Source organism: Pomacea canaliculata, linkage group LG8, assembly GCF_003073045.1.
Source record: "Pomacea canaliculata isolate SZHN2017 linkage group LG8, ASM307304v1, whole genome shotgun sequence".
In the NCBI taxonomy this organism is placed as follows: Eukaryota; Metazoa; Mollusca; class Gastropoda; order Architaenioglossa; family Ampullariidae; genus Pomacea; species Pomacea canaliculata.
Window position 1 is genome coordinate 10,175,149 of NC_037597.1, and position 25,552 is coordinate 10,200,700.

The 25,552-nt window shown below is 35.8% G+C and overlaps 2 protein-coding genes and 1 long non-coding RNA gene across 8 annotated transcripts in view; 2 read left to right on the plus strand and 1 right to left on the minus strand.

Moving 5' to 3' along the window:
- Positions 1–1,194: 1,194 nt before the first annotated feature.
- Positions 1,195–3,398, plus strand: LOC112571238. Its single transcript, XR_003100776.1, has 3 exons — positions 1,195–1,217; positions 2,504–2,620; positions 2,959–3,398. It is a non-coding gene; the product is annotated as an uncharacterized LOC112571238 (long non-coding RNA).
- A 2,763-nt stretch (positions 3,399–6,161) lies between these two features.
- Positions 6,162–15,115, plus strand: LOC112571234 (ankyrin repeat and EF-hand domain-containing protein 1-like). Of its 4 annotated transcripts, XM_025250103.1 has the most exons (13): positions 6,162–6,449; positions 7,348–7,527; positions 7,861–8,064; positions 8,551–8,724; positions 8,891–8,913; positions 9,745–10,018; positions 10,342–10,457; positions 10,674–10,856; positions 12,037–12,339; positions 12,735–12,940; positions 13,373–13,599; positions 14,157–14,371; positions 14,584–15,115. In XM_025250103.1, the coding sequence occupies exons 2-13, from the start codon at positions 7,386–7,388 to the stop codon at positions 14,866–14,868; spliced, it is 2,352 nt and encodes a 783-aa protein (XP_025105888.1). In that variant the 5' UTR covers positions 6,162–6,449; positions 7,348–7,385; the 3' UTR covers positions 14,869–15,115. The 4 variants fall into 4 exon arrangements, with proteins under 4 accessions (XP_025105888.1, XP_025105887.1, XP_025105889.1 ...); XM_025250102.1 differs by lacking the exon at positions 8,891–8,913 and having other exon boundaries at positions 8,551–8,747; XM_025250104.1 differs by lacking the exon at positions 8,891–8,913 and having other exon boundaries at positions 7,351–7,527; positions 8,551–8,747.
- A 1,732-nt stretch (positions 15,116–16,847) lies between these two features.
- LOC112571236 (MAPK/MAK/MRK overlapping kinase-like) overlaps positions 16,848–25,552 on the minus strand; it is a 31,396-nt gene continuing 22,691 nt past the window's right edge. For all 3 annotated transcript variants that reach the window (XM_025250108.1, XM_025250106.1, XM_025250107.1), the window contains exons 8-13: positions 25,142–25,234; positions 24,774–24,875; positions 22,624–22,797; positions 21,795–22,062; positions 20,953–21,150; positions 16,848–20,352 (exon numbers count right to left, since the gene is read on the minus strand). In XM_025250108.1, coding sequence (XP_025105893.1) covers positions 20,281–20,352; positions 20,953–21,150; positions 21,795–22,062; positions 22,624–22,797; positions 24,774–24,875; positions 25,142–25,234 — 907 coding nt within the window. In that variant the 3' untranslated portion in view covers positions 16,848–20,280. The remainder of the gene's footprint in view (positions 20,353–20,952; positions 21,151–21,794; positions 22,063–22,623; positions 22,798–24,773; positions 24,876–25,141; positions 25,235–25,552) is intronic.

A 25,552-nucleotide genomic window follows, 5' to 3' on the forward strand; every position in this document is an offset into this window, starting at 1 on the left:
CTGCTGTCACAATTTTTGAGCACCACTCTATATATTATCTCGCCAGGGTGATACATCTTATGACCTTCATTTGCGCTCGCTGTTACTTGCCTACGTGATCTCCAGTTCTTCTGATTCTTTGCCTTCAGTGTTAAGATCGAATTGAAAGACATCATCTTTATTGCTGGAAGTCAAATGTTACAGTTCCAGAGAACACATATAAATGCTACAATTCTAGAATTTTGAATTTTTTTTCGCTGTCATTGTACAAATGGACCCATAAAAATTAAATGTCGTAAGCCCGAACTGAGCCAGTACATTTACATTAGATGTTAATGGTTCAAAGATGTTTCATTATCATTATTTGCATTAAAAATTTAATGGAGAAAATAATTTTGATGACACTGCCAAACTACTAACTGTACTCTATCCAGGTTTAGGGAGATGTTAACCAGTCTTAAACTACCAAGAAACACTCCTGTCTATATTTTTTACTTTCCTGGTGTTTTGTATATTTGTTCACTTTATTTTATTTATTTTTTGTTGTTGTTGTTTTGTTTTTTCTGCGCATTGAGCATTCTTCTGAATGGATACCTGCAAATTACAAATCGACATCATCATCATGTTTCTCCTCTAATTTGTTTACTTGGTTACTTTCTCAGCATACGGTTACAGCTCTCATAGTACTACATTTTGTGTGTGTATGCACTAAATGATATAGTGTATTTGAGATGATTCAAACCTCTAAATTCTATTTTTAAAAATATGAAGAAACTCATCAGAAAATTGTAAATTACTCCAAGGGAACCTTCAAATGCATGCTCAGAAAACTAAACAGAACATCAAATTTATGTTGTAAAAAATCAAACAAACCTAAATAAAGTATCTTATCAAAATATTTATTTTGCTTATCAAACACTGCACGTGTAACTGTTCTCCTTTAATAGAGCGTAATAAATCCTAGTGTACTGTAGGGATGTTTCATTTCATCAACCATCTAAAAACTGTCATGCAGATAAACAGGTTACACTGTTCACAGTATATGCAGAGAATGATTCCAAAAAGTCACCATTAAAATAATATAAAAATGTTAAAAAACTATAATTCATATTACCTGTATTTCTTACATTGTGCTTATCTATATGATTTAAGTTAAATTTTGATGTGGCACATTATTATTAGAATTATTTACTTATTTTTGAGGACTAATTGGTGACATTTGCTGACCAAGAACTGGGGTATGTTTAAAAATTGTCATAGTTCTTTGCAAAGGTAGTATCACTTATAATTCAAGTCACTTTGTGCTTTGCTAGGTCTATTGCGAAAATGAAACAAGTTCAGACTGGCAATGTGATTAATCCCAGCTTAACCTGTTTACTATTTAAACAAACAGATCAGAACCTTTGCTGTAAAAACTGAAGAACATAAGATGCATATAAGAAGGCCATATCATATGATATGAAGGGTGATACCGCTCAATATATCATGTAAAAGATCATATTTACAAATAGTAATATAAACTCATCAGATGGTAGATAAGTAAATAATAAATGTGCACAAAAAAGTACAATATATGCTCCACATTTATATAGTTCTGAAGAAGCATCTGGCATCATTCTACATTACTTTGATACACCATGACTCAACAATGAATAAGTCAGCCTTGCCAGATAGGTTAAGTGTTCACTCTCATACGCACTGCTTAGGATTAATGAATTTTATATATGGCACATAATGGTAGGAAAGAGTGGATTTGATGGCTACGAATGTGAGTGTACTTTTCAGGCCAGATGGACCCAGTTAGCAAAGAATGACTGCTTGATTAGCAGGCACCATAATGTACTACTTATTTCCCACTTTTATGTTAAACCATTCCTTTACGCCATAAGCTAAAAGTTTGGCATTGTAATACATGTTTTTTTTTTAGAATTGAGCGATAAAATCACGCTTATTGCTTTAAGAATAGTCTTAAAATGGAATTGATATTTTTGAAGGGTCGTATCTACAATGTAAAATAACTACTAGGAACAAAATGTTTATAAAGGTACAACCAGGAAAATAAAGTATATACACCAAGTGAAACAAGCCTCACAAGACAATGAATCATAATGTGTTATTCCACACATGGTTTTAATACTAAACAATTAAGAAATGAAAGTATAGAGATGTAAATATCACATCGCTGCTGTATGCATCTCTAAATTTTCAGATATGTGAAACATTTATAAAGTGCTAACTGTTCCCTATAAACCAGTTGCAAAATGGGTTATTGATGCACAAGTCATATTACTAGTCATCACCTTTTAATACGAACACATAGGCACTTCTATATTAGGTTTCCAACTGTTCATCTGAAGTGAGATAATGTTCTGCCAGACCCTCTGTATTATATCATTTGCATGTTTGAATGCACATGTCCACCGCATCATGTCATGAAATAATTAAAAAGTGTATGGTTGATAGCATATGATATGTGACAATAAATGCAAAAATTGTTTATTGATACAAAATTCTCTGCTTCAAGATGTTTTCCCAGCTTATTGTGCGGAGACTTGCAACAGCTGCATCTGGCAAGCCACTGGGTGTGGTGCCAGCAAATGCTCGCTACAAGAAATTACAGCAATTGCAAAATGTTTTCTGCGTGAGTTTTTTTGCAAAATTAAAACGTAAAATATTTAATGAGAATATACTAGAATTATAAGTTTTCATAGTCATGTTCACATTCTTAATTTTAAAAATTAAAAGAAAAATCTGTTTGTTCAGACAGAAGTTTCTTTATTTTTGTATGAAGTAAGACTGTTGCAGCTCATCATGTCAACCAAGCAATATGAAGCTGAAACAGCAAAGGCATGTTATCAGGTTTCAGAGTGATACATGTAACACAGGTTGATGTGATGATATGATTTCTTTCTTTTGTTTTAATGCTTTTTTAAGTTGTCATGTCCGACAAATAGTAAAGTACACTTGCTTTTGTTACAGCGTGATGATGGCTTGCTGGTGTGGCAGAAGATGGGAGCAAGAGACATGTTTATGTACTACACCACCCTTTTGATTACTATTGGAGGGCTTATACCGTGCCTGACCATCATTGGAAAGATGTCTTTCCCTAAAAAACAAGAGTAGTTTTATTCATTATCAAGTGTTTATCTTCAGCATTTGAAATCTAGTAGGGTCTTAAATCATGTACAGTCCTGTTGAACTGATTGTTGTGTCTCAACAGAAAGACCTTCAGGTGTAAGCACTCTCTTTTGATAATGATGGCAATTAAGAGAAATTACCCTAACATTGGTTTTCATCAAATCTTCTAAGTTAAAAATTAACCATTTTTTTATTGAATATTTTGTTGAAACTCAAAGACATGAAAGGGAAATTTACATTATTGCAGTAGAGTGAGTGAAAATGAAAAACATGGTATCAAAGTGACAGATTTGGAACTTTTCTTTTCTGACAGACTTTGAAGAATGTAGATGAATGATGCACTTCAACATCATGAAATTTAAACTAATAAAGTAGAACCATCTCTGTATGGACTCTCGTATCAAATCCATGGCATTGAAAATCCTGGTAAATGATGTGTAGTTAAATTGCAAATGGGCACTAATAGCAGTTTATTCACCCAATTCATTTCTTCACAAATTATAAGAGAAAGCATTATCTACAAGATGTGTCTGAAAAGTCATGGGACTGATGTAAATATATTTCGAATTCAAAACAAACTACATGGCTTCTCCTCAAGTCCAATGCACGTTTTCATCTTTCTCTACCATGCTTCTGTGCACTGCTGAAAAGATTGGATGTTGTCAGCTCAGTTGTTACAGCTCTGAAAAAAAAATCCAGCAGGAAACGTTAACATTTTTATTTTAACATTTTCTTGAGATATGGCAGAGAAGAAAGTAGTCCTCAGCAGCTTTGGGAAATTAACAGCATTTTGAATTTAGTTCTACAAAACATTCCTTGAAGTTTGGTTAGCCTTATCTCTGCAACAAGTATCATTAAAACTGATTGCAGCAAAGGCTGTTAATGCAACATTTGTATCTACAGATTTTCAACATAAATGTTAAGGATTAATAAAGTCCAGAATCACCCTCAAATAGAAGTGTGCACTCAACACTTGATTTAATAAAATATGTACATGAAGGAACAGAGCTATAAAAATGAGGACACTGAGGTAACAATGAAAAGTATCAACAAGGGGATATCGACAGAACAAACTAATCGAAAAACAGCTGTGTTTAGGATTGGTGCACGTGGAAAAGTTTAATGCACGTTTGAAAGGAAGGAAGCTCCAGTGCTTTTCTGTACCGTCATCAAAGAGCTAATGACCAGATGTTACTGTTCTGCGCCGAGTAAAGAAAAGAGCTTACACTGGCGAGAATGAACGGTGTAGGGGAGGGAAGCTCAAACAGCCCCCCTTTTTTTAATTTTCAATTACAGAGTTCTGTACTTTATGAAGTCTGTGATCAAAGGAATGGGTTGCAAAAGCTTTCGTACCAATACTTAATTTTTTTTTTTCTATTCGTACACTAAGCCGGCCGGTACTACCAATACTATAATTATATAGACATGCATACTGGCAAGTGTACCACTGATTTCCCGTTTATTGGCGGGCTGTCAACGGTCGATGCGCTTTTGCACCAAGTCAGATTAACCGTCTGGGCATGACTAAAGTATTACAAAGACTGGTTAATAAGTGAAGACGACAGTGGGTGAAGTTTGTTTTTTTAATTTTTTATTATTATTATTATTGCTGCTCTCAGGTAAACATTAGACCAAGAAACCTATACGTTTTGGGAAAGGAGAAACCTTGAATTTTGCCATAAAAGTAATGAAAATCGCCTTCTTCGTGCTTCTCCGGCAAAGCCACGATCCTCGTGATCTAAGGGGTTATAAAAATTAAAAACGCTGCCGAATGTCACTAAAGAAGGATCGAGGGACTGCAGTGGCGTAAGCACGGTCGTGTACAGGTGGATTGCGGTCTGTCTGCCAAGACCAACGCATAGCCTCTTGCGAAGTTCTCCGCTGTTAGTCTCAGCGAACCTAAACAAAGAATTGTCTAAACCGGAAGCTTTGTAGTATTATGCCTCGCTTTAGTAGTTAATCTGAAATGTGAATAAACCGGAAGCTTTGCAGTAGCATGCCTCGTTTTAATAGTTAACTGAAAAAAAAAAGTCGTCTGCCAGCAGTCCAGTAATACAAGTTCGTGGTGTAAGGCTGTTTTACTCGCTCGCTCTCTTCTCATTCTCCCCCTCCCAGACTTTGCTGTGTATATATTGTTCAGAGCCATGGGTAACAGCGAGTACATAAAAGGTAGAATACACAAATATGACCTCGTACATTACTCTTTTCCTTTAACTATAATCCTGTAAAACTGCAGATTTATATTTATATCGCAGGTCCTATACTGATGACAAAGGCACTATATAGTTCTAATCGTCATTAATTGTTCGAAGCACACATCTTTCACCTGACTGCTTCCTTAATAAGCTAAACTATTAATAGTTTGCTATGACTGTTACTATGCTATGACTTCTTCGCTCATCTGATGAAACGACTTCGATCTTCGAATTCCAGTAATAGCAAAGACGTATATATATGGCCAGCGGTCTTTCTCCTACCAAACCCCATCAACTTGGAACAGACTACCCGTCAGCTTTCGTCACTCTGATTCTCTTACCAAACTCAAGACGCACTTTTCATAACAGAGACTTTGCTGCGACCCTGTCCTGACAATGAGCATGCAGAATGTGTGTCCGTAGTCCGTACAGTATTTATACACTGTGTATGAAGAAGTGTTTCTGTTACATGCGACTATGGGAGCATGGTGTTAGCGATTCCGTTTCTATGGATATGTCCATCACACCTGTAAACCGCTCAATCTGAGCATCATTGGAAGAGTGCTGTAAAAATGTTCATTATTATTGTTTAAAATTGTTCCTAGGACGCTTGCTCGGTTGAAATATTAATATTAATCATCAACAGGGGCTTGGTCAAACAGTTGTCTACTTCAGCAGATTTCTTTTCTAATGAAAGGGGGGAGGGCGCATTTATAATTAACGGTATGAAACTCCCGGGAAATCTCTGACATTCACGCGTTTGGCTCCAAAGTGTTTGTCGTCTTCAATAATTAAAGAGGATCAGGCACGTCTGTAGCACTAGATTAGCCGCCCTTCGCGGAAGTTAGGTGTCACCCAAGGTGGTATCCTTGGTCACCAAGTAGCTTGGCAAAATGGCGAGAACAGCAGCCATGGGATGTAGATTGCATTATTGACATCCCAGAAATCATAGGAGACGATCTAATAGTCCTATGGGCCAATTTACCACTCTGAATTCATCGAGCCGCGCAAATTGGTGTATCGCAGGTTGATTTTTTTTTAAATAATTGGCCACAGTTACACTCTTGAATCATTTCGATTTTGCCACTACATTAGATCATATGAATATGCTGCAAGATATAATCATTTATTGATAAGGTAAGGGATAATTATTCATTTATTTTGAGTATCATACTATCAAATGTAGTGTTCAAGTCAATTCTAAGCATTTTCTTTACATCATTTTTACTCATATAAATACGAAGAAGTGACAAACATACCCAGTTCGGAGACAGGGTTGCCAAATGCAGCAAGGATGTTGGGAGACAGGGGCAGCTTTTTGAAAAAAAAATCTGGCTTTCAAAATTTAGGATTGACAATAAAACTCAAATAGGTTAGTTGGGTGAAACAAATCATGCATACGTACATTGAGAGAACACAACCAATATAATGAAGTAATCTTGCAATCTCCACCAACTTTGAAAATCTAGAAAATATAGACTTACATGCCAAACATATTTCAGTGTTTCATATCACCATAACCAATTTATGATGGAACATTTATAGTACATTTTAGTAAACACTTAAATCACAAGGATACCATTTTATTAGCTGGCATAGTTTTCCAGAAAAGGCAACCACATTCACACTGATGAAAAAAATTTAACTTAATTTCATGGAAGTCAAGATGCACTGTTGATTTGGTATCATTATTATTGATCTCAGTTTTGTTTTTTTTTGTGCTCACCTGAATTTTTTTTAAACATTTTGTGTTTGTTCAAGTATATTCTAACGTAACTTGGTTAGAAACACTCTTGATATTAAAAATATATGAGTACTAGGAAGTAGCTTAACCTTAGCACAGTTTAGTCTTTCTTGCTTGCCTACAGGTTAAACTGTTTTCTTTCTATACATATTTGAAAGAATTGTAAAGGGTTAAGTTATCACATGTTAATCAAGTCAATTTTTTTTTTAATTATTGAGAATTGAAAGTAACATTTTTTGGAAGATAGATTTTAAATATAACATTAAGAGAATACTACAATACACTGTTCAGCAGTCTTTAATACACCAAAGAAGCCTCCTCCTTTCAACATGCCAAAAACAATCTCAAGGCTGGAGACTTTGCAGATCTGCAAATTATTGCAGTGTGTGCGGCTAAAAGATAAGAAACAGATAGAAAAACTTTCAGAGAAAGGTGTTCCACATCTTATCAACTACATTGATCCCAATGAAGGTGAGAAAGCATTAAATCACTTGGCATAGGCTAAAAAGTAGACAAAGTAAGAGCTAGGTATCAGGGTATGGTATTTGTAAACCATGTTTTTCTTAAAAAATAGCAAGGGTTTATGTGCTTTTATTCATTCATGGTCACTTGCTATTAATTCTCTCATTATGTTTACTTTTTAAAAAGAAAAGAAGAGTTCACTTTTCTTTTTTTTTTAAACCAGAAATCTTATTGTTGATGTTGGCTGTTACGTTCAAACCACAGTTAATGTAAATCCAAAATATGTCTCAAAAGGCTGACTGTGATTATCTTGGCTGAGTTATCCATTATTTGTCGCTTTAGGTAACACAGCTTTGACTATAGCAGCAGGAGCTAATGATCCTGATATGGTTGAGTTCCTTCTTAATATTGGTGCACATCCTGATGTTATGGATTTGAAGGGACGCACAGCAGCTATGTGTGCAGCAGAACTTGGAAATTATGAATGTTTAGAGAAGCTGATAGCAGCTGGGGCCAATATGACACTTGTTGACCTACAGGGCAAAGGTCTGTATTTTCAACATTTAGGAGAGGACACATTCTTTTTTTAATTTCATAGATTTTAAAAATTTGTAATTTTTCATACTTCTTTAAACATTTATCTCCAATTTGTACATATTGCAGAGATAAAAGCCATGCTGCTCAGCTGTAATTAATAATTTTCCTAAAACTATCAAAACCCAAAAGGGTCACTTTCAATAATTAAAAGCTCAGCTGTTAGAGACTGAAAATCCATGCATTACAGTGATGGACAGCTATACTTATCTCTGCATTCAATTGTATGTTATGTGATTTCAAAATTAATAATATGACAATGAAAATTGAAACATTGCAATAAATATTTACAAAAAAATTATGTAATTGTATTAAATGGAAAAGTACTAGAAAAAATGTTCCATCACCTCTTGCTTCTTGCTCTCTTTTCCCCTCTCACTCACTCACACACACTTGGTTTCCTTCCCAGACAAACGTGGACATTTCTCTCTTTCTTAGGTATTCTTTTCTACTGTATCACAAGCACTCAGCGGCACGCCAAATGTCTAGAGCTAATCCTGGCTGCAGGGGCTGACGTCAACAACATTGCCAGAAATGGCTGCCCACTCTTAACACTAGCTTGTGAAACAGCTGCAGAAAATGAGGAGCTGTGCCAAAAATTGCTGGAAAAGGGTTCAGACCCAAATGTCATGCAGGTGGTAATGCCCAGAACTGGCAGTTTTCTTATTTATATATATATTAGTCATATACCATGAAATCATGCGCTGCCCACTCTTAACATTAGCTTGTGAAACAGCTGCAGAAAATGAGGAGCTGTGCCAAAAATTGCTGGAAAAGGGTTCAGACCCAAATGTCATGCAGGTGGTAATGCCCAGAACTGGCAGTTTTCTTATTTATATATATATTAGTCATATACCATGAAATCATGCATAGTCTATTGCTAACATCTGTAATTGCATTTGAGTATACATAATAGCAGACCAAGTATAATGATATAACAAAAAAGGACTCTATCTTGCCACCCATCACTGCTCTTCAGGAGTGGGGATGTGAATTATGAGGAGAGGTAAAAATGGTGAAAGGAGATGATTGGACTCAACCTTTTACATGTCATGCCGTATAGACACAATTAACTACATGCATGCCCCTATGGCCTCTAGGCCTTTAGCAAGGAAAATCTTCACTTCAAAATTTTTTAAAGTTTAGCAAGGTAAACTCTGAAATATCTATATCCATTCAGCAGAAACTGTATTTCCTATTCTGATCTTTTCCCAGGCTAAGTTACATGAGATATTCAACACATTTTCATAAAATAGGATTTGTGTAAGATGAATTATCTCAGCTATAGGCTTATGCAAGTGTTTTGGGTAATTAGTTTTCCTTCAAAAGAAAAATATATGAATATTTGTAATACAATTTTATAATCCATAATAATATTCTACTTTTTGCTTTTTTATTAATATGCTTAGTGAAATATGTTTGTGGATATTTAGTCATTATAATGATCAGTTTTATGCCTTTGGGCCTCATTAGAATCTAATTCACTAATGTTCAGTTAATTAGTTCCTCAATTATTTTTCAGAGTTTTCTACTTGCATGTTTCGTTAAACTGTTTTCCTAGTCTTAGTGTATTGTAGTCAAATAAAAAACTAAATTAGTGAATTCACAGAAATTCATATTTATCTTGACTAGAAAAGTGGAAACACAGCATTAATGGCAGCAGCAGGCAGTGGAAGTGCAAAAATTGTGAAAGCCATTTTGGAGAAGGGTGGAGATGTCAATGCCCTTGACGCGCGCAAAAATCATGCTGCTCATTTTGCTGCAAGTGGAGGACACCTAGAAGTGCTGCAGGTCCTGAGTGGCTATGGTGCCAACTTTGACCAAACAAATCAGGAAGGAAACACTCCTATTCACTTGGCAGCAAAAGGAGGCCATGCAATGTGCTGCAAGTTCCTGTCACAAAGAGGTGAGTCTTTTGGAGAGTGCTTTTTTTCTTGTTGAACTATGATTAGTCTGGCATGTATCAGTCCTACTATGGGCAAGTAGGGTGGGTAGGCTTGTTTTTGTGAACTTATTTTGCTTTTTTAAAAAAGTAAGTTTTTTCCCAAGAAATTTATAAGTTAAATTCAATCAGAAAGAAACCATTTTAAAAAGACTTTTTTAGCAAATACTCACCAGCCCTCCTCCTGGAATGTAGTAACAGTTTTATGCTCATTTGTAAATGCTGTGATGTCCTGATTTCGTTTGCAACTGCCTCATTGTAGCTGCATTGTGACTGTCTTTGAAAAGGATGTAATCCAAAGTCTAAAAACAAAGAAGGAGCTACAGCCCGCTCTATAGCTAAAGATGAGGGTCATAAGGAAGCTTCGAAAGAAGTGCGCAAGGCAGAAAGGACTTTTGGCAAGGTGAATAGCATATACATATAACTTCATCATCTTCATTTAGTCATAAATCAAGAACTTTCAATCAGCTATTCAGTCTTGAGTTTTTAGCCTTTAGTCTTCAGCCTTTATCCTTCTTTATTCTTCAACAACAATAATAAAAGTAACAACTTCGATTTATGCTGTTGTAAATTTCTCAAGCATAACTTTAAGTTGCTACGTTTATAAACTCCTCCACAGGTGGGGAAAAACAATGAGCCATGGACACTTGCATTCTATGATTGGATGATGACTAGGAAAGAAAAGATTCTTCAGATGATGACACAGTTTGATCCTGATGGTAATGGTATTGTGTCCAAAGATGATTTTATTGATACCATTACAGGCCTTCAAGGTCCTGTTGAAGAAGAGGAGATGAAAAGGGTAAGGATATGAACCATTCTCTGTTGAATGTGGTTCTATGTGTTTGTATGCACATATTTTTGTGCTCAGTCTTTTCTTTTTTGAATCTGAGAATGTGTGAGCACATCTGGGTAGGTGGTTGTTTTTTGCAATGTACCATATGACCTTATATATGGCAATAATCATACTAGCTGCTTTAGTTCCAGCTGTATGTTCCTGAATAGACATTGACCAGTGACCAGGATGCACACAAAATATAATAATAATAGTCTCAAAACAAAGAGTTCATTGTGTTCACAGCTAGTATAGCTTCTCATGTTCAGAAGAAAGTGAATGCCATCAGCATAGACACAGTCACTTCAGCTGAGTACCACTACTAAGATATTCCTTGTTAGACTTCTTTTTTTCTTTTCTGACAGTCTTTAGACTTGCAGCTGTGATTTGTAGTTGTTGTAATCTCAATGGTTCGAATAGTGACAGTGGTCGCAGCAACAACAACTATAGTTATCCATTCTTGGCACATACATGACTGTTGTGGAGGTAACATCACAACAATTGGTATTGAAAAAAATGAATGATGCAGGAGGCAGGATTGTAGATAAGAGATCAGAGGATTAATGTAGATCCTGAATCTAATGCAATGGGGGAAAATGTTGCGAGTAACAGGGGGCGGATATGACATTTGAGACTGTTAGACAGCAACAGGGCACAGAGTCAGGGAAACAGTCCAGAACAGTAGCAGGCAAACACAACTAAAAGCACAGATCATGTGTATTCAATAGACACCAAACACAATAAAAATCTTCTACTACAAGAAAGAAAAGAGAAAAAGAACAGGGTGTGCTAGTCCCCTCATGCCACTAAGATGAAGGGACCTCATTTAAATTATGGCCATAAAGTGGTCCTCAGGCTGCGCACATTATAGGGAGAAACTGCAAAGTATATATATCATCATGAATGACTGCAGTAAACACCAAAACTTCAAGCTTCTTACAACAACAAGAATTAACTTCATTGCAAGTAAAATTAACTTATCAAACATCACTTGATTCATGTATGCTGCCCCTGTCATAAAGCTTGAGTGGTGCAAGATTAATGTGATGTCACTAAAGTAAGACTAGAGCAATGACCTGTCAATGTTATGTCATTTAACTTTATATCAACCAGTGGATTTTACAATTTGTATATTTGTCTGAAACAGCTTGCCACCTTGCATGACAAAAATCGGGATGGAAACATTGACTACAATGACTTCATCGCAGCAAAAAAATGGGTCAATAAAAACTTTCTTCAAAGTGCTTTTGAAGGAAAACATAAAAAAAAGAAAGGCAAGAAAGGGGGAAAGAAAGGGGGCAAGTTCAAGCTTGTGATGCCCATCTGCACGCAAGACGAGGGACCAAGGATGGATGGTGGAGCCCCACCTGAGATCTTTATTCCACACCACATCCATTTTACAGATACAGGGCGCTTTGATCGAGATCATCCACCTGCACACCCTTTGCAGGTTTGGATTCTCTGCCCAGGATTTAACTCCTTAATTTACCTCTTTTCTGTTTTTATTCTTTCTGAGTTATGTATAATCTGTTCTTTCATTTCTTTACAATAAATTTCTTTTCATTCATTTTTATGCCATCTATTTTTTTCTACATCCCCAACCACTCTAAAAAACGAACAAAAAAAACCATTGTAAATTATTATTATTTTTTTCTCAATGCTTCTCATTGGCATTCTTCATAAAATATATTTATTTTCTCTTACCTTTTGGTGATCTGAAGTAATAAACATCCATGTGTCAGTAGTAGAATTGGTCTTTCTAGTGCATTTAATGTGCTTTGGTAGGTGTTAAGATCAAGATGCCTTATGCAAAGCTGAATAAATTTTGTCTTTTTATATCTACAGGATGACTCAGCATGGTATCTTCAACATCCAGAAAAAACCTACATTAATCTCAATGAGGCTGTCAAGGATGGTGACTTTGATTCTTTGAAAACAGCACTGCAACGTGGGGTACATGTAGATACTCGTGATAAATTCTTCAAAACTCCACTTATGACAGCATGTGCTGTAGGCCAGTTTGAAATGGTCAAATACTTGGTAGATAATGGGTAGGTCTATAATCTGCTGATATTAGAGTGCTATTAAAACTGGTAAAGGATAATTAAAAAAAAAAGAAAAAGCAAGTTCTGATTACATGTCAGCCTATAAAACCAAAGACGAGAACCCAAATTAAATTGAAACCAAGGGAACTAAAGTAACTTGTAGGGAAATGGTTCAGCTTTTATGTGCATCACTTCCCATGTGGCAGTTACATTCATGCATTAAAAAAATATTCAAAAATCATGTGACAATTTTTTTCATTGCATCATCTACAACATACCATGGCAGTATCCTAGTGTTGAGTAAAATCTATATATGAAAAAAAGCTATTACTAGCATCATTTGAACCTTTCACAAAGATTCTTGAATATACCATCCTGTAATTTTTCTTAGTGAGATAGAGGAAATTTGTTTAGATCAATCCTTTTACTTTTCCCTAGAGCACAGATCAATGCCCGTGACAACTTCAAGTGGACACCACTGCACCATGCATGCCATGCCGGTCAGCTTGACATCGTGCAGTACCTCATTGACCATGGGGGAGAGATCAATGCCACAACTATGAATGGTGGTACTCCACTTACAAGAGCCATAGAGAGCTCACGAGAAGCTGTTGTGAAGTACCTTATTGACCTGGGAGTGAAAATACAGACTGAGAACAAAAAAGGTCAATAAGCTGGGTTGAGCTGCTTTTGTCCAGTGTAAAGTTTTCTTTTAAGAATTGTATAAAAACAGATTGAAAATGAGGAGTACGTAGATTTTTATCCTTAGATGCATAACATCATAAATAGAAATTGCTTTTTAAAGGGAAAAGTAGATGTGAAAGTGTCATCTTTGCTGAAAATGATTGGTTGTAATGTTAGACCAGAGTTTTCAAGTATATTCATGAGACATCATGCAGATTAACTAAAGGAAGACTGGATCACAATTAAAGCATTAAAATAATTTATATAAAATTAAGTAATGTATCTTATTCATAAATATTCTGTATTCCAGTATATTGTTCTGCATGGTTTCCTAACTTTTAACTGTCTGATGTCGATTCATTTATTGTTTTTTGATATTATTCAATGTTCTTTACAAAATTTTTTATTTATTTTCTTTATTGTTTGGGGTTTTAAAAAATTGAGATGAGAATTTGCTGTGTTGTGAACATACTAAGAATAATACAACACTAACATGATCACCACAATTATCACTTATAGACATAATTTTCCAACGCAGGAATGACTCCACTTGATATTGCTCAAGCTTGGGCAGACTGGCGAGTTCTGGAGATTGTTCAGCGCAAATGGGACACACTACCGCCGACTGATGATAAGAAAAAGAAAGGGGGCAAAGGAGGCAAAGGAGGAAAAGGAGGAAAAGGAGGAGCAGCCAAGCGCCCAACAAGTGCCCCTAGTGACTGGGGAGATCTAGCGCATCAAGTAAAGGCAGAAGAAAGTGACACTCTTGTGCTTTATGGTTGACTGACTTACATTACATTTGACTGCTTTTTTTGTTTTCCAGGTGTTAACTTTTGACAGCATGCTCTAGGAAATGTCACTTTCAGTTTCATTTGGGGAACTGCTTTTTCTGTCCTTTTTTTGAGTCACATATTTATGAAAGGGAAAATCTGTGCAATGTTCCTTAAATTTTCTGTCTTATCCAGCCTCACAAACCAAAGGAGAGTACTGCAATGGGCGAGCTCACCGGACATCGGAAAGGTTCCATCTTGCGTGCAGCATCAGCACTGGCTGGTGGGATGGCAGAGCAGGAAGACATCACATACACACCCCTGAAGGTATGGACCAAGCAACGTAACACAGAAGAACTCATTCATGAAAAAGTTTTAAGGCGTGAACGATTTGGGTGGGAGGTAGACTTTCCCGATTTTGAGATGCCTTTCAAGAAGAACCTCAGCAATATGATCCAAGAACTAGCCTCTGAAAATTAGAAGGGGAGAGAACTGAAAGGAAACTGTAGTGAAATGAAAACTAACTGCAGCTGACAATGACAACACTGAGTATGAAGAAGTGTTATGAACAATCCTGAAAAGCTTAAAGGTGTAAAAATATTCTAAAAATTTCAAAACAGCAACAAATGATGATCTTGCTATTTTCCTTTACCACATTGTCTTGTATAAATAAGTGCTTTAAGTCTCCCACCATGGAAATTATATCTGAATAAATGCAGTAACTGCAGGTCTTGTGAGCTTCTATCTAGACCAGTATAAAAGGGTATGTGGACACATGAGAAAGAGAGGTTGGCATTCTGTGTATGTATCTGTAATGTATTTTATTAACTGCTTATTCATCTGAGAGAGTTGGTTAGTTCTCACCCAGCATGACTTTCTACCTACAAATTCTATAGTCCCACTTAATTACACTAATAATTTAAACCTTGAAATGGGATCTTAGTTTTTCCAGTATTTACTGTGATAGCAAGCAGGTCACACCATTATTATTTAGTTGTCAATCAGCACAAGAAAAATAAAGCCACAAGATTTCTGATAAGTTATTTTACTTTAACTATGTATAAGTGGTAACTTTTTAATTTATTGGAAGCAAACTTTTAAAATCACTTTATTACTTGCATGTTGTATATGAAGCACTATGAATTAAAGTGAATTTTTCTCAGAACTATGCAAGCCTTTTAGCTTAACAAATTATGTTATTAAAATATGTATATAAATTTTTGTCACTGGAATTTTAAAGTTCAACTTCAATGATCATAAGAATTTTTAATTTTGCAGTTTGATGACAATCCTATAGTTGTTATCTGGTATTGGTCAGTAGTTGGTACCTGCTATTGTTCATTCTGATTTTTATTCAGATTTGTTCATTCTGATGCTTGCTTTACTGTCATTTTAAAGACTAAGGAATTATTAGTTTAAGAAGTATACACTATTCACTTGCTGTCTAGCCACAATATGTCTCACACATTTCTTCGCAAAAGGTGAGAGTGGTGATATAATGAGGGTATATGATCCACAGCATATGCACGTCTGTAGAATACACTGGGTAAGACTTCAATAAATGCTCTTTCACTACAGATCATATTCCTTGCAATTCTAAAAATATCCTGTGAACTGACACAGCAGGACATCTGAATAATATAAAGCCTTTTCACAGAACAGTGCAATTGTGATGACAACATTCAGTGACCTCAGTGATGACAACATTCAGTGACCTCACATTCACAAACCAAATGTGTTGTACTGATTCCAGTTCTGAATGTTTACCAGCATGCATTTATGTAAGAAAGTTACCTACAGATTGAGCTCGGACTGCCAGCCTAACTAAAGCAGTCACTGAACACCTGTATGATTTTTGTCTTTTAAGGATGATCACTGAATAAAAAAAAGAAGAGAGATAAGCCCTTTTTTCACAAAGTTTCTGTAAAATCAACAAAAATATCTGTCCAGACCTGTGAACCATGAACATTTTAGGGATGGCGAAGTTGAGAGATGCATTTAGAAGCTTTTTGGTAGAAAAAAACAGTGTGCCAGAATGAATGGCAAGATAACAAGCCTTTTATGTGAAGAAGTTGTCATTGGCTATTTTATTTTGATACATCTGAGTTGAGTCAATGATCTGGTGACATAAATAAAAAGATAGCCCTGGTAAAAATAATGTGCATGAAAACAGATTTTTGTGCCAAGCAATGAATGCTTTTTTTAAATGTTGTATTTGCTATTTAATTGTGTTGAGCAGGCCTGTGATACTGTTGATCCCAACAGATCGAAGCATTGCACTATGAAGTGTATGATGCACATATCATTAATACTGTAAACATGTACTTATCTTTATTGTTCTGAGTTTACAGATCAGAAACATTCCATATATTGCCTTAACAAGATCTTCATATGTCAGAACCACATTTCTTAATAAAAGAAGAAACTTCTGAGCATGGGTTGTTTCACTAAGTGTAATATGATTTTCTGAATGATCTTTATTGAAAAAGCAGCTTTTAAAGAACATGAAGCCACTCGATCAATAAAACTTTTAAGAAGGCAGCTTACAAATTTGTGAGACTGTTACACATGTTAACTTAAGTTTTTAATGCTTTTTGTTGTGGTTAGTTTTAAATTAGCACTTGTGTAATCACAATGTCTTTCATCAATGCAGCACAATGTGGTGCAGAATTGTGAATTAAATTATGTAACACACTATATAATTCTTATTTAAACAAATCCTATTTACTCATGCGTTATTCACAAAAGAAAATGGAATGCATATTATTTGAATAATACAGAGCAAGAGACTTTGTGCATAATCCATGACAATTGTAAAGCAGATAAAAAAATACTGTCAATTCACTATGCAGAATTGTATCAAAATGAAGTTCATGGCTTTAAGTCTGGTTAATATCTGCCATGAAAACATGTCAAGCCAGTATACATTCCTGAATCCTAAAAAGTTTGAATGGGTACAGCAATCTGCACTCAAGTTACATTACAAAGTACAGTACAAGTACTAAAAAAACCCATTAACTTGACTTAATCAGTTTACAGGTTGTTAACCTTTTCTTGAATTTTCTGCTCTGTCTATATGAGTATACAAAAAGTATATTATTCTGCATCAACTTTTAAGAAATAAACACATCAGTTATTCTATGATGTTCACTGTATGTAAGCTCTGGACTGAAGGCAATGATGCAGAATTTTTAAACTTCATAAAGCATAGTCATAACCTGATGCTATACAAAACAGTCAATATTGCAAAAACCATCTCATATCTTCTGGATTTTTGTTAAAGGAGTCTAGCTCTTCCACTGAAGTAAATAATTTTATCTCAAAATTTGATATAAAAATATAAAAAGTTTGTAATTAGAATTAGGAAAATCAAAATAATTTAACTCTTTTCAGTCACTTGCATATACCATATCAAGCAGTGATCTTGGGGTCAGGAAATACGAAGCTTGAAAGAAGAGAACAAATATGAATTTTGAGACAAGTTATCAGGTGAAAACTGCCTAAATCAAAGATCCTTTTCTATCCATAACAAAATCCAAAAATCCTAAATCCATAACAAAATGATACAAATAATGAATTTATGTCTTGAACTTTCTCTTTCCCACATGCACACACAAATGCTCAAGTGAAAGTCAAAGGACCAGCTTGCACAAAAGAACACACTGATATTAAACTTTAATAAATATTTAAATTAAAAAAATATTTCACCCATCATTTGGTTTGCACTAGGATGCACACAAGATTAATTGTACATACATGCATTTTTTCCTCAAAGAAACGAAGTGTACATGCATACATGTTCTGCCCATGCACACACAGAGGGCTGAATAAAATGAGAATTTCCCCACAGAGATTATCAAATTTCAACGTTCAAGGATATTTCCAGGTTTAGTCAATAAGTTTTAAAAAGATCTTCCAAAGCCGGATTTAAATTATGTTATTTTGCCCAAAGTTAATTGGCCAATAACACCTCTTCAGCACAAGGCATATTATTGTTACCAAGATATGCATCTAAAATAGCTTTTAACTGCTAGAGGAATACACCATTCAGTTTGTGTGCATTTGTTTGTGTCATGCATGTGCAAACTCTATTTTTAACACTAAACAGCTATACAAAATCTTAAACAACCACACACCATATTGCTATTTTTTTTTCCTGAGAAAAGACCAACAGCAAATTTTATTTATAATTTATTTATTGCAAGGCCATTTGGGGATCTCAAGAAAAGAGGATCACAATGTGCTCGGCTGCCTTCTTTTTGGTTTTGTTGTAAATGTTCTGTGCATATAATCTTCAGAGATAGGGAAATAGCAGTAGTGACAGGCTTCCAGTGATTATAATTCTTTTTAATAATCTTCCAACATCAGTGTACAGTACTGTTTCAATTTTTAAAAGAGTAAACTGTTGATCTAAAATGGTAACAATGAGGGAAATTCTCATAGCAAAACTGATAAACTGTCTGGGCAAGTTTAAAGCTGTCACTGACCTCACCTAATTTTTCACCATAAGGCCAAGTCAGTTCTTTAAACTTCAGAGTTTTTTTTGTAAACATGTAAAATGTTAAGGAACAAAGAACAGCATGCTGTGGTATACCAGATGTTACATCCACAAGCACATCACTACATTGTTCCATAATGAGCAAGCAGTAGAGTATTTTCGAGAAACCTGTTTGAAAGTGTACCTCTAAATAATGCATTTCTTCAGACTGAAACAAAAAATGGGGGAGGGGTAGGTTTACATGCTAACTTTAGTTTTTTCTTCTTCTTTGCTGTAAGCTCATAAAATACTGATATATTCCCAGAGATCTCAAATTAGTGCAATGAATATCAGCTTTTGCTAATTTTATGCCATAAAATTCTTAACCACCAATTTTTCTCTTTAAATAAAAAACCAAGTTATGAAAGAAGGCTCCATAGCCTGGTGGTTAGGGCGTTTCACTGTCAAGTAGAAGGGTGGAAGTTTGTTGGTTTGAGGAATGTTTGGACCTGTGCTTGGACAGCTCCCTTTACCCACTCTGCAGTAATGGGTATGTGATTTATCAGTGAAGGTAAAGATGGCAGTATGTGTGGATTGGGCTCTGCCTTCCATATGCTGTTCTTTAAACACAGTAAACGGACATTCACTGCCCCTACAGCTTGTAGGTAGTTTTTCTTACATACAATGTTGTAACATTTCTGTGTGCTACTTATTAAATTTTGCAAAAACAATTTTAAATTACTTGACATGAAACAGATAACATTATTGCTCCACAGAAATAATGCTTGGAAAAAGAGCTTTTTGGAATGTTTGTGAAGTGTGCTGTACAACTAAATCTCAATGATAGAAATACTGTAGAATGTCATGGTTACGTGAAATCACAGACTTGTCCTGATCTAATATTTGAAGACATTGGTCACTATTTGCAGAACTAATGTACAATGCATAACAATTGCTGGTTGCACATTAATGTCTTAGGTCATCTCCTGAACAGCATGAAAAACACTTCACATATAAATTTCTAGCAAACAAACACCTCTTTTAATCCTTCTTGCGAAGTCCTGGTTTGCTCCCCACATAGTGAGGTTCACCAAGAGATTTTGTGTCTCATATAAACATACATTCTGGAACAAGAGGGAAAATATCTACACGATGATCAGTTTTGAAAACCCAGTGCTCAGTGCATTGACCTCATGCTTTCACAAAACGTTTAATTATCAAGAGCCACCAGTAACTGTGTCTTTAATTACTATGATGATATCAACATGAACATTACTCTTGTCTGGGTAGGGGAATATCAACAGAATGGGAAGCAAACAACAGACATGCAGGACTTAGGAGGAACATCTGTCAGCATAACATGAGAGTCCTTGTTAACATCCAAACAGAGGAAACAGGATTGATAACAGTTATTCTCAGTAATGTCTGTCCAGTGAAGGAAGAGTGTAGCTGCTTAAGAAACTCTTTGACGTTTTGGCAGCTGTGGCCTGCAGACAGAAAGGATCAGATTAAAGCAGTTACAAAAGTTTCAACATTTCACTGGGACAGTCACATGCAAAGTGTGCGAAAGGCAAACCTGTGTTGGACATGACATGAAGCTCAAAGTTATTGGTGAGTTAGCATAGCAAACAGGTTGATTAAATGTGAATTTTTATTTGTATTTTTTCTTTCAAAGAAAAGCATACATGGACTGACTTAAATTTGTATTTCCCATGACACTGAAGGTCGCTGTAAATGTGACAGCTTCAGGCATATGCTAATGAGGAATTGCACACTTGTGAGCAAACCAGCATTTGTGACATCATGGGAAATCTTTTTTGAAAAACTCAGGTAAAAACTGTATTATGTGCTTATACCTCCTGGACAGATATTTTCACTAAGATTTTGAGAATTAGCATATTTTAATGACTTCTTGTCAAATATTATGTCCTTGTCATAATGTCATGACATTAAATTAACTTTCTGCTCTAAATTAACAATGTTCAGTCTTCCACTTCCCAGAAACTCAAGCAGGTCACATTTCCTGACATTATTTGTTATGTGCCAGCCAGGAACTTACACATTCCATTGTTGAAATTGTATCATACCTTGTGAGGCTTGTATGCATTGCTGATTGTGGGAAGTAGGGCAGTTGAGCCAGCACCATCAGCCAGTTTGTTGAAGGCAGCAGAAAAGGAAGTAGAATGAAAAGTGGGGTTGAAAGTAGCCTGATGCATGGGAACACGAGGAAGAAGGCCTGTGTGGTGCATATACCCATGGCTCTCAGTCTGACGCTTGTTCCTCCTCTGCAACAATCATTAACCAATTCTGCAACTGTGAAACACAAACCTGTCCTCTACAGCAGTAGGGCTGTAGCTGTAGGCCATAACAACACTAAGAAACAGAGTTGCACTGCACTCAAAGTTGAAGTTAGAGAAGAATGCAACAGTAGGATGCCCTTCTGTCACAGATAATGTAACTGGGAACCTAACTGACACTTGTTGACATGCATATTTCTGATCTAGTAGAAGCAGACTGTTATATTCCTTCATTCACAGAGTCTTGTTCCACCATTGACTGTGGTGAAACAAAATCATGAGAGTTCCATGGCCCTTTATGATATACAAAGAAAAATAGTCTTTGAAAGGAAGTGAGTTATTATATCATTCCATCTACATTATAGAGATAAATCAGCTCTGCCTCCATAAAAGCTCTTTGGTGTTCATTCTTGCAAGACTGGCCCATCCCTAGAAACAACAAAGAGGAAACATCATAGTTTATTCCTTGTTACTCCTTGAGGACCATAGGGCCACAACAACACCTCACCAGTGGACCCAGTTTTGGGCAGCACCCCTCAGTTGGGCCCATGTGGCTCATGTCCTTTGCCTCACTCTCTACTGTTCTTGGAAACATCATACTGGTTACAATTACAATACCTTTAGACAATTACCCGTTTTCTCTCCTTTAATGTCTGTGAGTGAAGTGGTAGAGACTGAGCCTTGGGAATAGTCGGGTACATTGTGATTTCTGTTAGCTCTGCTTTGGTAGGAGAATGTTGCTGATCTGTGGCAATGGTGACATCATGAGTAGTGATTCCACTGGACAGCTTTTCACCGCTGCCATCAGTATTATCCACAGAGGCATTTTCTTGCACAGCATTCACTGATTCTTGCAGATGCCTCTGTTTGGCAATGGAAGTTGCTTTCTTCTCCATATCCCTGAGGATAAGATAAGCAATCAAACTCTTATTTATATGTCGATATACCTAATTTTAATGCTCGTGGGAACACAAATTTTGCTTGTATCTGTTGCCTACATGTATACACACACCAAAGATTATTCTAGGACACCTAAAAACTGGGGCCCTAGAAAGAAAACATGAGGTCCATTTAGAGTAAAAGAGTGGCATTGATATGGAACATTTTATTAATTACACTCGATCTCTATTTAACATAAAATCTGACGCAAAACAGCTCAATAATATCAAAGAAATTGAAGACAGACAAAATTACCCTTGGTGAAAATATTCTTTTTACAGAAAGTTTGAGAAATTTTTAGTGACAAAAGTGCATTTATTCACCAGTTGCAAATATTTATTGCTCTTTCTTGGTCTAGTTTCAGCTCTGCTTGAAATATGCTGCATGAATGGATGATTACAGCCTTAATAAGTTTGTTTCTGGTAACCGATGAGGCAAGAAGCTATTTTCTGGTATGACTGTCTTCCTAATGCTGCTTTGTGAGATCTGCTGTATTGTTAAAAGTGTTTTGTCTGAGCTGACCTGAACTCTTTGAAGTAGTGATGTTTGAGAGCCTGCCTGGCTGTGATACGGTCATCTGGGTCATAGGTGCACAGCTGGTAAATGAGCTCAATAGCTTCTTGTGAGACATGAGGTAGAAGCCGTTCTATTCCTGATCCTTTTTTGGGAGGAAAGTTAAAACTCATACCTCTAGACCTGTAAAAGAAGCAGCATAAATAACACTGTTATTTCCAGATTTCGCATTGAGCGCATCTTTGTGATGCGGATACTGGCGCGCTATAAAACTATAAAACTACATCAGATTGTTTTCATTCTGTGACAATCTACTGCTGTAGCCAGCTGTAGTTTTTTTTCTTGGATATTGTTATTTGTAGTGCAATCCTGCATAATAAACACCTATTGCCATGACACAGATACTGTGAAAAAACTGACAGTTAATTATGGAATGTAAATAGATCATTGTCGTATCCTAGGGAAATGACTATTAATAGTCTAGACAGAGGACCTTAATAAACCCCTCTGGGAAGAAAGATACAGGAGGTGGGAACCCAGAAGAGGAGTCAGAGACAAGACTGTATAGAAGAAAGATGTCATGCCATAGAACAGACGATAAGACTGATATGTGTGTGTAAATAAATATATGTATTTATGTTCAATTTGAGTTAAGCAGTGAGTGCAAGAGAAAGAAGATATAACAATGGTGATGAGGAAAACAAGCGACGTAGCCGAAGGAATAGGTTTCACAGTTTGCTTGCCAGACCACCACCATTTGAACCTATGGGTGACATGAACAGAGCAAGTGTTCAGTGGACATTATGGCTGAAGAATTCGAAGCTTATACAGACAGTACGGGATTCTTCATCTCTACTGATGAGAATACCAACAAGAGACAACGAAGAGCACTGTTGTTATATACCATAGGAAGACAAATAAGAGACATGTTAAAAACTTTGCCTGACAGGGAAAATGAAGAAGAATAAAAGAAAGCAGTGATTGCTATCAACAAACATTACATGGTGCATCTGAATGCAACTTTTATGCGCCACAAGTACCGAAAATTAATACAAGAAGGAGAAACTATTCATAATTCTGTTCATGAGGAGATATCAGATAGGTACAAGACTCTTTTGTTATTAATATGTTACACTTAGGTTTATGAGTAAAAAGTGGGAAGAAGATCCATTGACATTTAATCTTGTGAGTACTGGAGACATAAATTGTTTGACTAATTCTTGTTTGATAGTAGGCTAGATTGTTATAGAATCAGCAGATGGAAACAATTTGAGGCAGATAAAATAAGTATAAAATTTCTGTCACTAAAAAGTTTATTAGTAACTTAAATTTGTAAAGAAAAGGAGGGATCTTGTATCCTAGGGAAATGACTATTAACAGATAGTCTAGATGGAGGACCTTAATGACCCTGTCTGGGGAGAAAGATACAGGAGGCGGGAGGCTGGTAGAGGAGTCAGAAACGAGACTGTATAGAAGAATATATAAGACTGTATGTATGTATACTGTATATGTTTAATTTGAGTTAAGAACTAAGTGAGAGAGAAGATATAACAATCATAACATTTAATAACGGCATAATCTCCATAGGGGATGATCTCTATGCATCTCTGTATTAATATAAAAAAAAATGATGTCAGACAATTGCTCCTCTAGATTAAATATGATGCCTTCTCTTGTTGCCTGCTGACCAATGAATCAAAACAAACTAGAATATCAGAAGTGAAAGATACATCCAGTCATTCAGTGTTAATTCACTCACCTAGACACTCTCCTAGTACTTTCCTATCAAATAGCGCAATGAGCTAACTTCAACCCTACTTTCCAGCATCAAGAGACTAACAAACAAATCTCCTGTAATGAGCATTTTTGCTGACGGGAAGGGAAAAAAGAAGATAATTCGGTGGCAAAAGCAAACAAGGATCAGACTTCTATGCTGATCACTTACTAGTTCACAATAAAAGAGAGAAAGATGCATCAACCTCTAATCTCCCATAATAAGCATATATGCTGATAGGGTAAAAAGATAATTCCTTGGTAGCAAAAGCAAACTTTACTGACTTCTATCACTAACTGGTTAATGCTAAAAGTGTGGTTATTTTTTGTAGGTGGCACAAACACTTATAAAGAGTTAAGTTTTAATTTAAGAACTATGCACCAACCTCTTAAGCTTACTAAGGACAGCTGGCTCTGGTGTGCCCATGATGTCATGAATCTTCGCTATCTGATCTACTTCATTAGCTCCAGGAAAAAGTGGATGCAAGCTAAATGCAAAAAAGAAACCAGAAAATCATGTAATAATAAAATATATATTTTACTTATTAAGCCTCACTTTCTTCAAAGTCAAATCAGGTTATAAGAGATGAACCAATTAAAAGCCAGGTACTTCATCAATCTAAAGTTAAAAAACCAACAGAAGAGAAACAAAACCCAATTTCTTTGTAACTAAAACTTCACTCAAGCCATTTCAGAATCCTCAAGAAAATTTTAGCCCCTAACAAATTTAAATAAAAAAAGGTTTACACCAGACCTGAGGATTTCAAAGAAGACACAACCAACACTCCATAAATCCATCTTGTAAGTGTAGTATCCATCAGTTAAAAGGCACTCTGGTGCTCGGTACCTGTCACATCAGAAACACACAATATTTTGATGGTGTGAATTTTACTGCAACAAATGCAGAAAGGGTAAAATGCGAGTGATCTTGTTTTTTTTAGACAGTTGGAAGCACACTCAGTGTCTGCAGGCAACAAAGAGTATCCTCTAGCACAATACTAAGAATCCATATTGATTTTTGCTAGCTATGTTAGCAAAATCAGCTCACAGTATGTTATAAATACATATAAATAGGCCAATAGCGTGTATATCAAGTTCTCAAACCGCTCAACAAAATGGAATAAACTGGACCTTGCAATTTGTACCACCACTGAGAAATGTCTCA